Genomic DNA, 15,923 nt, shown 5'->3' with positions numbered 1-15,923 from the left:
TTTGGTTGAGATTGTTTCTAATTAAAATATTGTCTCGAGATGTGATTTTAAACTTTGGCTGTTACTGGCAGTTATCGTGTGCACGTTAAGACTAAAATCATGCTTTAATATCATTATTATTATTATTTTTTCTCTAATGATGAAACATCAAGTTTAATAATCAACAATAGACAATATCAGATTGAAAAGTTTATTTCGATATGAAGAGATCACAACAAACAATTCAATAGAGATTAAAGTCTCAATTCCTGTTCTTTTAAACCACACCATTTATATGAAAACAATTCATAATGATGCAAGCATAGCACACAGCACAACACAACACGACAAAATAAGAGGCAGACACACAAAAAGCTATTTCTTTTGACATAGCAATCCAAATTGTACACACATGTTGTTGGGCCCAAAGAAGCAGGAGAAACTAAACAAGTAGTGCTCCAGAATTATTTTATATCAACTAATGATGTCTTTCTCCATAGTGCCAGACAAACATAACATGCTCAAGTCTCAAGAGAAATCATTATGGCCACCACGATATTTAAAACACCACTAAACCAATATCCTTTATTATGATTCAAATCACAAAGTACCCTAACGGGTCTTTATCTAAGAAATCACTACGAAGAACTAGACATAACTTTTCTTGTTCGTGCACCGAAACAACTCCAACAATAAGCTTTCACTAAGAAGAAGAGGACGCAGGAACAAACTTGATCGAAACACTATTGACACAGTGGCGTTCATCAGTTGGTGTAGGGAATCCCTCACCTTTAAATACATGGCCCAGATGCCCACCACAAGCAGCACACGTAATTTCAATTCTCCTTCCATCTGGGTCAGGCTGAAAATGCGGAGTGTCAATCTTGTTAAATAATCTAGATGAACATAAACATAAAATAAATAAAAAAGGATAGTAGAGAGGAGAAAATCAAAAGTACGAAAGAAGATAAGACGCTCACAGTGCGGTTTATGGCTCCAGGAAAACCCTCAAAGAAAGCTGGCCATCCACATCCAGAATTAAATTTGGTACTAGATTTATAGAGTGGTGTCCCACAACCTGCACAGTTATAGATCCCATCACCATAGAACTTGTCATATTCTCCAGTGCCTGGACGCCTGAACATTGTCACCATAGTTAAAACGTGTGAAAAAACCAATGTAACTCAAATCATAAATGATATTAATTAAATTATAAAATGTCAATATATTACAGTAAATGTAGGCAGGCAGCTATAATCACAATATACCAGTATTAACTTAAATAAAACACGAGCATAATACTTAAGAAGAAATATACAATCCTAGGTGATCAGTTTATAGTTTAGGTTTCCATCCATTTTCTAAATTCCACTTCAACGGCTCATCACATATTATTATTTAGTTAACATTATGCTGTAGCCTTTTTTTCCCCCTTAAAAGTATATCAAATAAAAGTTATTACAGGCATATGTTCTTTAGAAAAAACACCGCATTGAATGCTCCCCATATAGATAGGGAAGCAGGGACATAAGTAAAAACATAAGTAAAAACATATGTAAAAACAATCATTTTTCAAAATATGGGTTAGAAGTTTTGGATTGATCTCTATGATGAGAAGATCATCGTCACAAAAAATCAGCTCAATCTGAACCTTCTAACCCCATCAAAAGTGATTTAGCGTTGCTTTTTTACCAACAATTTGTAAACCAATTATGATGGATTTAGAAGTTTCAGATTGGGCTGATTTTTTGCGAGGATGATCTTCTCATCATAAAGACCATCCTCACAAAAAACCAGCTCAATCCGGACCTTCTAACCCATATTTTGAAAATTGATTGTTTACACACACACACACACACACATATATATATATGGGTGGTGTTCTCTTGACATAATCCTAGACAACATTCTAGCCAAAGCATTTGTCTTTATATGGGCTAAAAATTTCAGAATGGGCTGATGTTTTGTGAGGATGATCTCTATGATGAGAAAATCATCCTCACAAAAAATCAGCAAATTCTGAAATTTCTAACCCTAGTTTATAAGATGAAGAATCGTGAACCGTTAATTTTTACCGTTAGTTTGTAACCACTTTTCATGGGGTCAGAAGTTGGCTGATTTTTTGTGAGGATGATCTACTGACTATAGAGATCATCCTCACAAAAAATCATTCCATTCCGAAACTTTTTAACCATTTAAGACAATTTTGTCTAGAATGTTGGCTAGGATTTTGTCAAAAGATCGCTACCCTATATATATACATATATATACACACACACAAACGGTTCTTACTGAACAAATTAATCTGATCAGCACACACAGGAATGTAGCATTTCAGTGAAGAAGAAGGATAGAGAAGTTTTTCAGAATTGTTTTTGCATAAAGAATAAAAAATGCTTCCAACTTCCCATTATAAGAAGAAAGACCATTTTTCTTGTAAATTCCTTCAAAAAAACCTGTAAGCCCTCAATTGTACTAAGCCAGAGCATATTCAAGAAAGAGAGTGGGAAACAATTGTTCGAACAAATCTAATATTAGAAGTGAATTTGAAGTGTATGCAACTAAGATGCTCAAATATGTGTGGCAGCACACAATTGAATTCGACCCAAAGAGAATTGAAGCAAGGCGGTTGGATAGAAGACTTGCAGTAAGAATAGTCTTTATCCTACTGAAAGAAATCTTAACTATTCGGTTCCATATCTTGCTTAATGGATTTAAGAAAATCCAAAAATTAGTAATAGTTTTTTGGATAAATCTATAATTGCTTAAAACATGTGGAGTGTTGTTCCCATGTCCAAGGTTCAAACCCCCTTGAACCCAACTTCATTTGCCAACCACTAATCCTCTACCTATCAACAAACCAAAAAAAAAAAAAAACATCGTGAATACAGTTTTCTGTCCTATTTTTTGATAATGACCTTTGTTCTTATTTAACAAAGATCACATCCAATCATGAAATAAGTAAATCAAAATAAGTCAAATCAAATATCATATATAATAATACAACACAAGCTTAGATAAGTGTGAAAAATCGGTAAATCATCCAAAAGCACATAAGTTCAGTTACTGAATGCATCAAAATCTAAAGCAAACAAAATAACAGACTCATCAAATGGTTATAAAAAACTCAACCAGAGAAAAACCAAAGAAACTAAAAATCCAAATATTTCAGCATATGGGAATAGTAAAATTTAATCAAAAATAAAATTAAGAACCTAAAAAAAAGAAGAAAAGAGATTTCAGGTATTGAATGGATGCTAATATAGCTGGCAACTTCCAATAAATATAGATCACAGTTCTTCAACAGGGTTATCTTTGTCAACTCTACAGAGTCCCAAATATTGGGCTCGGCAACACAAATCCTATTTCACCATTCAATTCTATATAGAGCTATAATGCTATATCTTACGTCAATGCATGTGCCTAAAGTCTCCATTCCCCAACATGAGTACATCAAAATCCAATCACAATAACAAGAACTCTCAAATGCACATTTACCACGATGGGAGTTGGTGGAGGTTTCAGAGTTGATGGGTTACTTAGCTAGTGTGTCGGGAGGCATACAAGAGGAAGATGTGAGATTGTGGGCCCAAAGGTTTGCTTTTGGTTAGGGACTTCTATAAAGACCTAAACAGGAGAGGGGACCCCACTTTCCCTCATGTTGCGGTTTAGGGCCCAAGGATGCCATCCAAGGTACCTTCTTTTTTTTGCTTGAACAACAGTGTTGGAAAGGATTCAAACACAAAAACTTCTAAGGAAAAGGGGTTTTTGTGGGAGGGTGTTGCATGCGTTTGTCAAATGAGGAATCTACCAATCATTTGCTCGTTCATTGTGAGGTAGAAAAGGAGGTGTGGGCTCATTTTTTTTTTATCCTTGTTTGGGGTGGCTTGTTGTGCTCCATGTTCAATTAGAGGCACCTCAGGGAATGATTTCATTTGGGTTTGGGTTGTCAACATGTGAGGAAGTTGATTTGGAGCTTAACCCCGTTTGCGATCTTTTGGGACTTTTGGAAAAAAAGAAATGCAAGAACTTTCCAAGGAAAGGTGCAATCGACACAAGAGTTGATTCTCTCGATTCTTGGGCTCTTATTTTTTGGGTGCAAAATCTTCAAAGAGTTTAGAGGGATTTTTTTCAAGAACTCTTTGGCCTGGTATTGGGTTTACTTAGTTGTCTGTTTTTCTTTTTTTTCCACTTTCAGTTTTTTCTCGGGGTGGGTCATCTTGACCTTCCTGTCGCTGTATCTTTTTTCTCCCTTATCTATACAAAAAAGGTAAAAACTCAACCCGTTGCTTATCCAAAATTTAAGAAAGAAAGAACCCATATGGTATAGACTAACCCACGAAACAACAAAACAATACAAAATTCACAGAGATTTTCCAAAGAGTACCGCAAAAGTCCATTAAACAAACATTGAAAGAAAAAGAACAACAAAAACACCACAGATAGTTATCAAAATGTTCTGCAATTAAACAACAAGAACCGACATAAACTAACCAATCAGATACGTATATCAAATCCAACCAACTATCATTCAAACAACAATAACCCCACAAACTAACCAACCAAAACCACAAATCAACATAAATCCACAAAGATTCTTAAATGGGTGCCTCAAAATCCAACAAAAACAAACATTCAACAAATGGGTTCATTAAAATCTAACACACAAACAACCCAAACACACACAACAAAGCTCAATTTTTTATGAACTTACTCAGTTCCTTTCTGCCTCAGAATCCGAAACTGTTCTGGAGAGAGAACCGCTTGCCACTCTTCCTCTGATTTCTGAACCGAACCAGTTGCAGCCATTGCTACTACTCCACTGCTCAAGCTCCTCTCCCTTCTCCTCTGCTTAAATAACCCACCAAACTCTCTTGCAGAAATGGAAGGACAAGGTCTGGGTTTTAGTGAAGAAATTAATCGGGTTTTATGGGAAAATCCAGAAATAGATTTGCTGGGAGAATGAATTTGGTCTAAGAATTGGGTCAGATTAATTTTAGGATTGAAAATTAAGGGTTTTGGAGAAGATAAAGATGAGATTCTGAAAAGTTGGAAACCCATCTCAATTCTCATCATCAACTACAAGCTAATCTTGCCAAAGTTCCCACATATATGGATCTGTGATTCATCATCCTTGGTTCACCTCAATGGAATCTGCACCACACAATGCTTTGGCCCACTGATTTGGCTGTTGATATTGATGATTTGTTTTTTTTTTTTTTAATTTGATTGGGTCACATCTCTGATGCTAATAAGCCTTAGCTACACCATGTACTTTCTAGTTTTCTCAATTTCTCTGGAACTTATCATCTCGTACGAGATTGGTTTTATATCCGCTTATAAAAGAATTAATGATTTCGGACGCCCCCTCTACATACGCTCTCTGAGAGGCATGTGGTAGAATCGTAGATTTTTCCTCGGGATACACAAATGTACATATTTAACATGTGATCGAAAGAGGCAGGGGTGCTTAAATATAAGAGTTGTGATAGATAGACGCCCCCCTTTGAGTTACGCCCCCAACCACAGAACCTTAAATCATTTGCCTTGAGATACACAAGAAAAAGATTTATGATTTTGCATATTCTGAGACAAATGGGGGCGTCAGAAAATCATTACTCTAAATATTAATATATCTTGAAAATTTATTTTCCTAAAAAAAAAAATACTTAAGATAAAAAATTTCTTATAAAAAATGCCTTCAAATGCTTATCTCCAACATGTTAACAAAAGAGAGATTGCCCCCATCAACTTTTGCTAATGCCACCCAAATTCATGGGTAAATCACCAAAGATTTATTACACATCTCGGGGGTGGTGTTAACAAAATTTGGTGTGATAATAGAAGCTATCAAACAAAGCCTTCTCCTTACCCTAATTGTCACGGTCAAGCCTGTTCGGTTGTTGTCATTCGACCCTTTGATAAAATCATAGATTTTTAGGGTGAATTTAGATATTACCCCTTTAGATTTTGGTAAATATTTGAGATACCCTTGTATTTTCAAATTGATTACATATGCTTTGACCTTGGTCTTCTAACAAAGATTAATGAAAATGACTTAAAAGATATACCTCTAAATATTTGAGATACCCTTGTGTTTTCAAACTGATTACATATTCTTTGACCTTGGTCTTCTAATAAAGATGAATGAAAATGAGTCAAATTCCGTCGTCTTCAACCTTTGGTCAAATACCCTTAATTTTTCTCTCAAAATCCATCATTTTTTATAGTTGCATCTTTTTTAAAATATAGTATATTGTTTTGTAAATAATATATTTTACTCTTTTTAAATATCTATTAAATCCCCTCTCACTTTTTCTGAGCATCAAACGATGTTTGGTCTCTATATAGCATTTGTGATTAGTAGCTGGGTCATGGAGAAATTATAATGGATATCTATAATTATTCATGGTTATTGATGACTTAATCATCACTGAAGCCATATCCCAAAGATTTGGGTCCGTTAAAGAATCTTGTTCCTCTATTCAATTATGTTCAAAGTCACATCTTATGCTATTTAAAGTATGTTCATATCTACTTTCATTATCTCACTCAAGGCACTTTCGGATTTTCCTCGCTCGCTCTTTAAATGCTTTCAACTAGCATATTTCTTCTAATTGGGGGTGTAATCGTCCTTCTTGAAAGTGCCCAAATCATCTTAATCGACTTTCTCGTAGTTTAATACCTATTAGATCTACTCCTACATTTCTTTTGATGGGTACTGGACTTGAACCCATGACCTCAAAGTTGCTTTGCGATGTGTCCAACCAAATGAGCTTTGGGTCTAAGCCCTACTCCTACATTGTATTGATTGCGTTCATTTCTTTCTTCATTTTTTGGGTCTAGTGTCTGTTTTGCCAAACCTTTTCTTTTTGTTTATTGATGGGTAAGTTGGATTTGCACCACGACCTCAAAGTTGCTTTGCTATGTGTCAAACAAACCGAGTAATGGGTCTAAGCCCAAAATTGCCTCCTTTTTTTTTCCCTTCCCTTTTTAAGGCTAAGCTGGACTTGAACACACTGCCGTTGCTTTGTGATGTGTCAAACCAACCGAGCCCAAAATTGCCTTTTGTTTAAGGGTAAGTAGGACTTGAACCCACGACCATTGCTTTGCAATGTATCAAACCAACTGAGCTATGGGTCTAAGCTGCCTTACTCCTACATTTTATCAATTGTGTTCGTTTCTAATTTTATGGATAGCTTAAATATGCAAAATTGTAGTTTATAATAGACAGCTCATTGTTGAGAAGGTAAATAGAAATTATAATCGAAGGTTTCAGTAGGTAAACTTGTGTGGTAAGAACAATTATTAAAACATGTCAAGTTGAGTGGCATGTGAATTTGATCTTAGTCACTAATTTTCGGGTTTGGAGATGATAATGTACCCATTTTGAAGTTGGAAAGAGCTGCACCAAATTGGTGATGCTTGACCAATGGTCATTGTGAGAGTTCATCCAAAAAAGACAGAAAGAAGAAACAGATTCCAATTCTCTCTTATAAACTTTATAGTGAAGTATGTAGGAAGGTAGAATCACTTTGGAGTTACAAAAGGAAAAGGTTGTACTCCAAGAATTACATTTCTTACTTAGAGGATACTCCATCTCCCTAAGAAAAGAATCATATTAGACACCATTCCTTCACATTAATAACAATCTAATTCAAAGTTTCCCATCAAACCTTCAACAATCTTGTTCTTCGTCTCCTTTTTAGTTGAAGAAATGGGGAGAGAGGAGAGCCGACCTGAGGTGTACGGGATTTGTAATCGGCTTTTCAACTTCCTTATGGACATCCTCATGGTTAAAGGGCTCGAGCGCGTCACTTTGGGGCACCCATCGGACCATGGTTCGACTCAAGGACTTGTTTCTAGTTCCCCACGAAATGGAGCGAGTTCTATAGGAGATGATTATGTCGACTTGGTCAAGAACACTGAAGAAAAGGAAGGGATGCACACTATGGTTCATAGAAAAGCAAAGAATGATGCGGATTTAGCTCATTGTGCAACGTCCGGCTCTTCTATCCGTGCTTTGAAGGAAGGTAGTGCAACCCTAGGTGGTGGACAAACCCAAGTGCAAAATGGCCTCAACGCTCAATTAATTCGACGTCGGATGGTCCCAGTGGAAGGATTGGAATACAAAATTGATGGTTCCAAGAGTGCCATGATCGACCAAGTTGGCGAAGTTAAGGTTGGTAACTCTCTCTCCAAAATTCAAGAGAAAAATGATCAACAAGTGCCTCAGAAAGATATGGTAGTCCACAACGCAACATTTCAATCCGAAGGCCTAAAGAAGACTATTAGTGCAAAAGGTGCAAAAAAGAAAGAAAAACAGGAGAAAGGGAAGAGTATATCGTGGAAAGAAAACTTGACACTGGTCATCGAACCAGAGAAAGATGTGAATGTGGCTCCAAGACCTGTAAGGCCTAGTATAAGGGTTGGCTTCAATATAGATGAACAATCAGATGAGCTCATCCGTCGCACAAGAGAAGCTCTAAGGAATAGTTCCGAAATCGAACCAATGACACCTTAGTTTAGATCCATGTGGTTGAACCAATGGTTCTAGTAGTGTGGCTCTGCGGGGACCCTTTTATGTCCCAACTTGCTTATTAAAAATGGGTCTTAGTCTGTGGTTCTAAGTTCCTAAAATAAGAGTTAGTTTCAATTTCGAATGTAATCAGTGCATCACTGAATGTAAATCCAGTACCTGAATGCTACTTGTGATCTCCTAAGTGATTAGTGAACTTAATCTGAAAATAACTGAAGTAATTACATATTATACAATCTTTTTTCTTTCTTCTTTCGACATATTTGTCCTATAATGGCTACATGCTTGTTTAGCTTGGAGGGATATAGTTGTGTGGGCGATGTGTCCTCTGCTGGCACATATTTGTGTATTAGGGGTTGAAATTCCATTGCAAAACCCAAGCCCTGATAAAGGAAGACGAATCCTATAACCGATAAAGAGGGATGACTCAAAGACAATAAGCAATGTTCATTTATTTTATTTATTTATATTAAATAACAGGGTGTCTGGACTAACTTCCGACTAGGGGGACCTGATGAACCAGGCTCGGAGCCAAGACACATGGGTCCCTCCCTTGGGCACTTACAATGCCCACATATCACAAGCACCAGGTAAGTGAGGAGCACCCTCACAGGTGACCCCGAGAAAATATTGCTCATATTGGGCATCAAACACAACCTATGGACACTCACCACTTATTAGATCTGAAATTGCTATTGAGCCATAGCTTAGTACATAAGTTTATATAAATCACACACAAATTTGGAACTCTAATATCATGTTAAACACATTTGAATTAACAGAAGATGTGACTTTCATGGACATAATTGACTAGATTAGAATACATGACAGAATTCTTTCAGTCAACCCAAAAATTTTGGGATAAGATTTTGATCATGATCATGATGTCCATTTTGGTAGACCTATAAAACCTATAATTGGTCTCAATGGGTTATCTGTTGATCTATACATATGCGTGGTTCACCGAGTTGACCCCGCCTCGCTTTTGTGTAGCCACTCATGTATATTTTTGTTTCGGGTGATTTAGACATATTGTTCTACATTTTGATAAATAATTGTCATACCCCCATGTTTTCAAACTGACGGCATGCCCCTTAACATTGGTCTTCCCCGGAAACCAAATAAAATGACCTAAATGCCTTCATCACCAACAAATGGTCTAAATTCTTGATTTTCTCTCGAGAAATATGTCATCTTAAAGCTCTTTAACCTTTATAGCAAGGGTCATGGATTATGTGGACTGTCATGTTGGCTAATTAATACCTCAACCCTTTAGAGTTCACAATGTAGATCAAATTAAAAAAAAAAAAAAACTTAATAGTGGTTTTTTTTGTTTGATTGAAGACTTTGAAAATAGATAGCCACTAAACTCCAAATTTAAAATTAAAATCTAAGGATAAAAAATAACTTATTTTTATTTTCTAAGTTCTTAAGATTTTGTGCTTTACATTTTCATGACATCTAATCATGTTTTTAGATACCTCATGGATGGGTGGTCAAGAAACTTTCCTTACTACTTTAATGGGGAAAATATCTTTCTATGACGAATTACCGTTGATCCCTTGATCATGAATTCTTCAATCCATCTTCAACCTTGTCCCATCTCATTTATTTTTTATTTTTAGAATACCCATAAATATTTTTTTACCAAAAATCCTATCTTATTCTTAAGATTTGAAAGTTAAAGATAAAATATTCAGGTTCAACAATGGGTTTAAATTTTTTTACAAGTTCAAAATTACGAAATTTGGGGATAAAAAGTCTAGGGTTTGTTGCTAAGATGAGGGTATTTAAGTTATTTCAAAGAAGACAAAGGTCAAGGGGTATGTCATTGGTTTGAAAACTCATGAGAATTCTCAATTATTCAGAGGTACGTTTAAATCACCCTTTTTTACATTTCTAAGGGTATTTTAGAAACACTCCCCTGTAAAATTGGTGATATCAAGAATTTGGAAAATATCAAAATTTCACTGTTAAATCGTCAAAGAAAAAACAAGATTGACTCATGGTCAAAGGGTAAACCTAATCTTGCATATTACAAGGGGATAAACCTAATATCACCAATTTTACAAGGAGGTATTTCTGAAATACCCTATTTATTATTCAGGAGAGGTTTCTCACTTTCTCTTCGTAAACCGTAGTTCGTTTAAACCCTTACTCAGAGAGAGAGAGAGAGTTGCAGGTATCATAGAATCAAACACAGAGAGAAAGAGATGAGAGAGTTGCAGGTTTCGTTGAATCAAACACAGAAGATCCGACTACAGAGAGCTTTGCAACAACTTCAAGACTTGTCCTTCAAAGCCAACTCCTCTACTGCTTCTGTCACCATCGCAGATACCATTCCTGTTAACCACGAAGATGGAGTCCTCAAGTAAAACTACCAACCTCTCAAAAAACCCAATCTTTTTTTATTATTATTTAATTTCAAATTGTATCTGTGAATTCTTTGATTTCAGTACAGTAATCTCATTTTCTTATTGTTTGTTATTTGTTATTTTTTTTTTTTTTGGTATTTAATAAAGGGGGCATGGAACTTGTGAGGTTGATGGGGAAGTGGTGGCAACTTTGTGTGGAGTTGTCGAACGCGTTAACAAGCTTGTTTATGTTCGAACTTTGAGAGCTAGGTTGGTAACCCAAAACCCAGATTTTCTTTTTTGTAGTTTTGTATCTATGTTGCAGGATTCGTACGCTTGTGTGCCCATTTGAACTTGTAGAACCAAAATTTATTACTAATGTGATTGATTGTAGGTACAAGCCAGAGATTGGGGATATAGTCGTGGGGCGTGTCATTGAGGTAATCGCAAAATGATTAACCGATTCTTGAAATGCTTGTCTTCTAATGTTACTTCTCCGAAATGTATTATTTGTTTTGTTTAAGTGTTCAAGTAATTGGGGAAGTAGAATTTGTAGCCTTTTTTTGTATGGTGGTTGGGTGCTTGGAGAACATTTTTACTCTAGATAACATTATCTTATGGGCGCCACTTCTATGAATTGTTGTGCCCTTTATAAAGTTAGTGGTGAGTTTGTCAATCACTTGTTTATGAACTGTTGAAGTTTGAGCTCATTTGCTCTCCTCTTTCACATGTTTTGGTGTTTTCTGACCTCAAACGCCTTTCTTTTTTAAAGTTGGCATTCTTTGGTTTTAAACTATAGAGCAAGGATTTTATGGAGTTTGACCCATTTTGTTGTATTGGGGTATTTGGAATGAGAGGAATAGCCATGTTTTTCATGGGAAGGATCATTCCCTTCTAGATGTTATGAATAGAACTCTTGGTTTCCTTTTCTTTTGGAGCTTTTTTTTTAGGGATAACGATGTTTTCATTGAATATTTTTCTGTTTAAATGGGATATGATTTCTAAAGAGAGAACATATAATAATTTAAGTAATTAAAACTTAATTCTCCACGACGTTTCTGTTATCTCATTCTACTAGCTTACCAAGTTGCTGATGAGATTTTACACATTTCTTCTCAAATGAGTTGTCTTAAACTGGATGGAATACCTCAACCTATTACTTTTTTCCTTATATCCAAGTTGTGAGGATATGCTTTGGGGTGAGGAAAAATTCAATCCTAGATTGGTTCTTTTATGAGTTTGAGTCTGTGCTTTTTATTTACTTGTCTGCCTTTATCTAACTTTTTTGAGCTGTGATTCACTACATTTCTTTTGAGGTCCCATTTGTTTCATTGGCCATTATAGGATTTTATTTTTTGATATGTTTTGCTTGATAATGACAAAAAAGTTCATGTGTTCATGAGTTAAGATTGTCCATTTACATGCGGAATGTTTTCTTGGAAAAGGGTATTTGATGCTGTTTTAACATGATTTAGTACAAAATGAATTTGAGTAATCTGCGAACTAACCTGATGGCTAACTTGATCTAAATAGCTTTATTGGAGGTTTTTGATGTTTGTTTACTTCTATTTTTTTAATTGACTCATGTCTCAACTTATCTTATAGATTGCCCCAAAGCGTTGGAGAATAGAGATAAACTTTAGTCAAGATGCAGTATTGATGCTTTCCTCAATGAATTTGCCTGATGGTATCCAGGTATGAAAATCTTTATTATTTTTAAAATGCATAAATAGTGATACCGTTATGTTGTATAGTGCATGGATTTTTGTTGATAACATTGTTGTATGGTGCATGGCTTTTTTTCCTTTTTGTTGAAACTGGAAACTATAACTAGTGGATACAATATTTTGTATTGTTTTAATTGTAACAAGTTGATATTTTATTGCTAAAGAGATTTGCTATTTATATATAGAATCCCCAATATACATGGAATGATGATCATATGGTTGCACTTTCATTTTTGTGTACTCTGATTGGTTGAGACCAGATTTGACAATATAGTGGCAAAGGAGCAGGTTATAAGTTACCAACTTTTCAATCTTCATGTGTTTCTCAACTATTTAAGGAGTAATGTGTGAAGCAAGTTTACCGGAAGCCAACTGTGACAATTCTACAAGCTTTTGATGAGCTTCACAAGCCAGCAAACTGATGTTTGAGGATCTTCTAGGGAGATGATGTCGTAGAATCTTTGATTCTTAGAGATAGTGTTTGTGGGGCCTAGTAGAATGCTCCCTCTTTGTTGTTTTCTGTTTCTGTAGTTTATAGTGGGTCATCTCAGCTCCTTTTAATAAAATTTATTCTATACTTGTCAGAAGGAAAAAAAGAATTCAATGTTTTGTAGCCAATGGTTAAAGCTTTAGTCCAGCTTTGACAATCCAAACAAAAAGATTTTGAGTTTGGACAGTTCAAGGAGCATGCTATGAGTGAGAAATCTTACAAGTTAAGGACACTTCAATGCGTTCCCGGTCTCTCATTAATGTTGCCTTAAGTGACTTAACCGGAAGATAATGTGTCAAACTAGAGTACACTCGAGAACTAATTTCAATTAAAGTGAAAAATGGGTGTGCATGTGTGCCTGCCTGCCTGTGTACGTGCCTGCGTGCGTGCCTACTATGTCTTTCTTAAATAGATGCCATCTCTTCGGCAGCTTTGTGAATGATCCTGCTTCAGGTAACAATGGTTATGCACAATTTGCTTTTGAGAAATCTGTTGTTATTCAGTTGGATTTGTTCATAATTTCTTGTTGCTTAACTTAAACTAAATTCTACTTTTTTTCATTGTGTTTTATTATAATAAGAAGAAAAAAAATTCATAAAAATCTATTTCATTCGGTCCCCGATAAGATTTTTATTTCATTTGGTTAGTACATGAATATTTGTTGATCTCTCTTGGAAAATTGGGTTTGAGTGGTGTTGATTTTTTCTCCTGATTAACTTGCAATATATCAGATAACTCTTACCTGATTTACGTATTAAATTTTTTTGAATTGCTAGAGACGACGAACAGCTGTTGATGAACTCAACATGCGCAGCATTTTTGAAGAAAATGACGTCGTATGTGTAAGTTCATTAACCATTTGTGATTATTTCCTATGCAGAAAGAGTATGAGGGTGTTTCTTATGCTTCAGGTCAGAGCCTTTATTCAATAGACCTATTACTGAAAGAAAAAGTTTTGATGTCCAAAACCTTTCATACAAGAAATTTTTTGAAATCTTCTGATGAGTTTTATCTGGCCACTAGTCAGGACTGGTTGTAATAGTTCTGAATCTGGTTTGGGTTCCAACGCCCCCTTGTACTATTGAATATGGTTTCGGATTTGGTGGTGGTTCTGCTTTTTTTAAGAAAGATCCTTTAATTTTTTTCTGACACATCTTTAGGATGATTGTGCTTGCCGACTTTTTATTATTGGCTAATGTTTGATTTTATGACAGTTATGTGTGGCAAATAATCAATTCATTTCTTCTATCGATCTTTTTTTTTTTTCAGGCTGAAGTCCGTGGTTTCCAGCATGATGGGAGTCTACACCTTCAAGCAAGAAGTCAGAAATATGGAAAGGTATCTTATTTAATATTTTACAAAATTTCTTACATGTATGCAAACATTATTCTGATTTGAGTATAAATACATTTTCTTCAAACATTAGTTCCATTCTGATTTTGAATAATAGAAACGACCTAGTAGTCAATGCCTCCATCCCTACATCCAAGTTTAAACCATGCAAGAGCACTTCTACGCTTCTGCTTATGCTTTATTGGTATTGTCCGAGACCGATATGAAACATTGAATATTTCAGGAATGTATCGGCCGATACCGTATCAGTTTTTCATTAATTGAAACATTCAATCAATACGATATTTAAAACCTTTTGGAGGAACACGATTCGTTTAGCTGATCACTTATCTTTGGGACAAGACTTTTTTCTTCAAATAGAACATTACATTAATAATATAGTAAAAATAGAAAGAACCTAGGAAAAATAGAGAGAACCCCTTGTTTAGTTTCAATAACTAGATTTTTTTGTGTTTCATAGTTTGGTATTCAGGTCATGAACCATACTAGCAATTATTATTATGATTTATGATAACGTGTTCTTATTGGTCGATGCAGCTCGAGAGAGGTCAATTGCTTACAATTCCTCCTTATTTAGTGAAGCGACGGAAACAACATTTCCACCACCTCGAACAGTATGGCGTCGACTTGATTCTCGGATGTAATGGATTCGTGTGGGTTGGTGAACACGTTGAAGTTAGAGATGATATGGTAGAAGATCAAGAGAAATCAGAACAACAGAACAGCAAATCGAATAGACGGTCTATGAGTCTTGGAGAACAAGAAAAGAGTTACACTCCACTAGATACAAGGCAGAACATATGTAGGATTGCAAATGCAGTCAGGGTCTTATCTAGTTTGGGTTTCAATCTGGCTGTTGAAGTTATCATGGAAACAGTTGACGTTAGCGCCTATCTGAATCTTGACATACATGAAATGCTTGGAGCCGAGTTTTACGTTCAAACTGCAGAGAGAGAGGTTGAAAGACAAAGGTCGGCTGTTAAGAAGAAAGGGTGATTTCTAGCAGGATTGTTGCTTTTTGGCTTGCTAACCTAGATGATGTTTTAATTAATTTTTTTTACTTTGGTTACTGTTGAAGAAATTTTGAGGAAACTGAGCACAATTTGGAGTTGTTTTTGTTGTTTACTGGAAAAGATAATTTTGTAAACTTGTGAAGGCATTTTCTTCAGATGATCTTATGGGTTGGACTATTTGCACCCATGTTACTTTTATTTTTTTTAACTCATCTCACCCACCCAAATGCTATCTATGTAATAAAATATAACTGTAGGTTCCACCAATGTTCGCGTTAAACTTCAATTTTTGTGGATCCATTTTATTGCTCTATTTCACCCCTCTAATATTACTATATTTTATTTTTAACTCTTTTTCATCTTTTACCCCTTTAATTTAAAAATAATAATAATAATAATAATACCCTCAACTCTTTTTTCACTTCTACCCCCCTCAATCCCAAAAGAGGATTTTCGTGCCTACAACAT

At 35.3% G+C, this 15,923-nt stretch overlaps 2 protein-coding genes across 4 annotated transcripts; one reads left to right on the top strand and one right to left on the bottom strand.

Moving 5' to 3' along the window:
- Window positions 1-341: 341 nt before the first annotated feature.
- Window positions 342-5,064, bottom strand: LOC147383287 (peptide methionine sulfoxide reductase B5-like). 2 transcript variants are annotated; one of them, XM_086427823.1, is made up of 4 exons: window positions 4,694-5,064; window positions 960-1,116; window positions 645-841; window positions 342-600 (listed from the first exon to the last, which is right to left on the bottom strand). In XM_086427823.1, the coding sequence occupies exons 1-3, from the start codon at window positions 5,053-5,055 to the stop codon at window positions 683-685; spliced, it is 678 nt and encodes a 225-aa protein (XP_086283949.1). In that variant the 5' UTR covers window positions 5,056-5,064; the 3' UTR covers window positions 342-600; window positions 645-682. The 2 variants fall into 2 exon arrangements, with proteins under 2 accessions (XP_086283949.1, XP_086283948.1); XM_086427822.1 differs by having other exon boundaries at window positions 342-841; window positions 4,694-5,063.
- Window positions 5,065-10,654: 5,590 nt separating this feature from the next.
- On the top strand, window positions 10,655-15,735 carry RRP4 (ribosomal RNA processing 4). Of its 2 annotated transcripts, XM_086427371.1 has the most exons (7): window positions 10,655-10,889; window positions 11,041-11,142; window positions 11,267-11,312; window positions 12,478-12,567; window positions 13,866-13,931; window positions 14,359-14,427; window positions 14,980-15,735. In XM_086427371.1, the coding sequence occupies exons 1-7, from the start codon at window positions 10,732-10,734 to the stop codon at window positions 15,436-15,438; spliced, it is 990 nt and encodes a 329-aa protein (XP_086283497.1). In that variant the 5' UTR covers window positions 10,655-10,731; the 3' UTR covers window positions 15,439-15,735. The 2 variants fall into 2 exon arrangements, with proteins under 2 accessions (XP_086283497.1, XP_086283498.1); XM_086427372.1 differs by lacking the exon at window positions 13,866-13,931.
- Window positions 15,736-15,923: the final 188 nt, after the last annotated feature.

Source organism: Akebia trifoliata, chromosome 16, assembly GCF_017979445.1.
Source record: "Akebia trifoliata isolate Shusen 1 chromosome 16, ASM1797944v1, whole genome shotgun sequence".
NCBI lineage: Eukaryota > Viridiplantae > Streptophyta > Magnoliopsida > Ranunculales > Lardizabalaceae > Akebia > Akebia trifoliata.
This window is presented reverse-complemented; position numbering and strand designations above follow the sequence as displayed.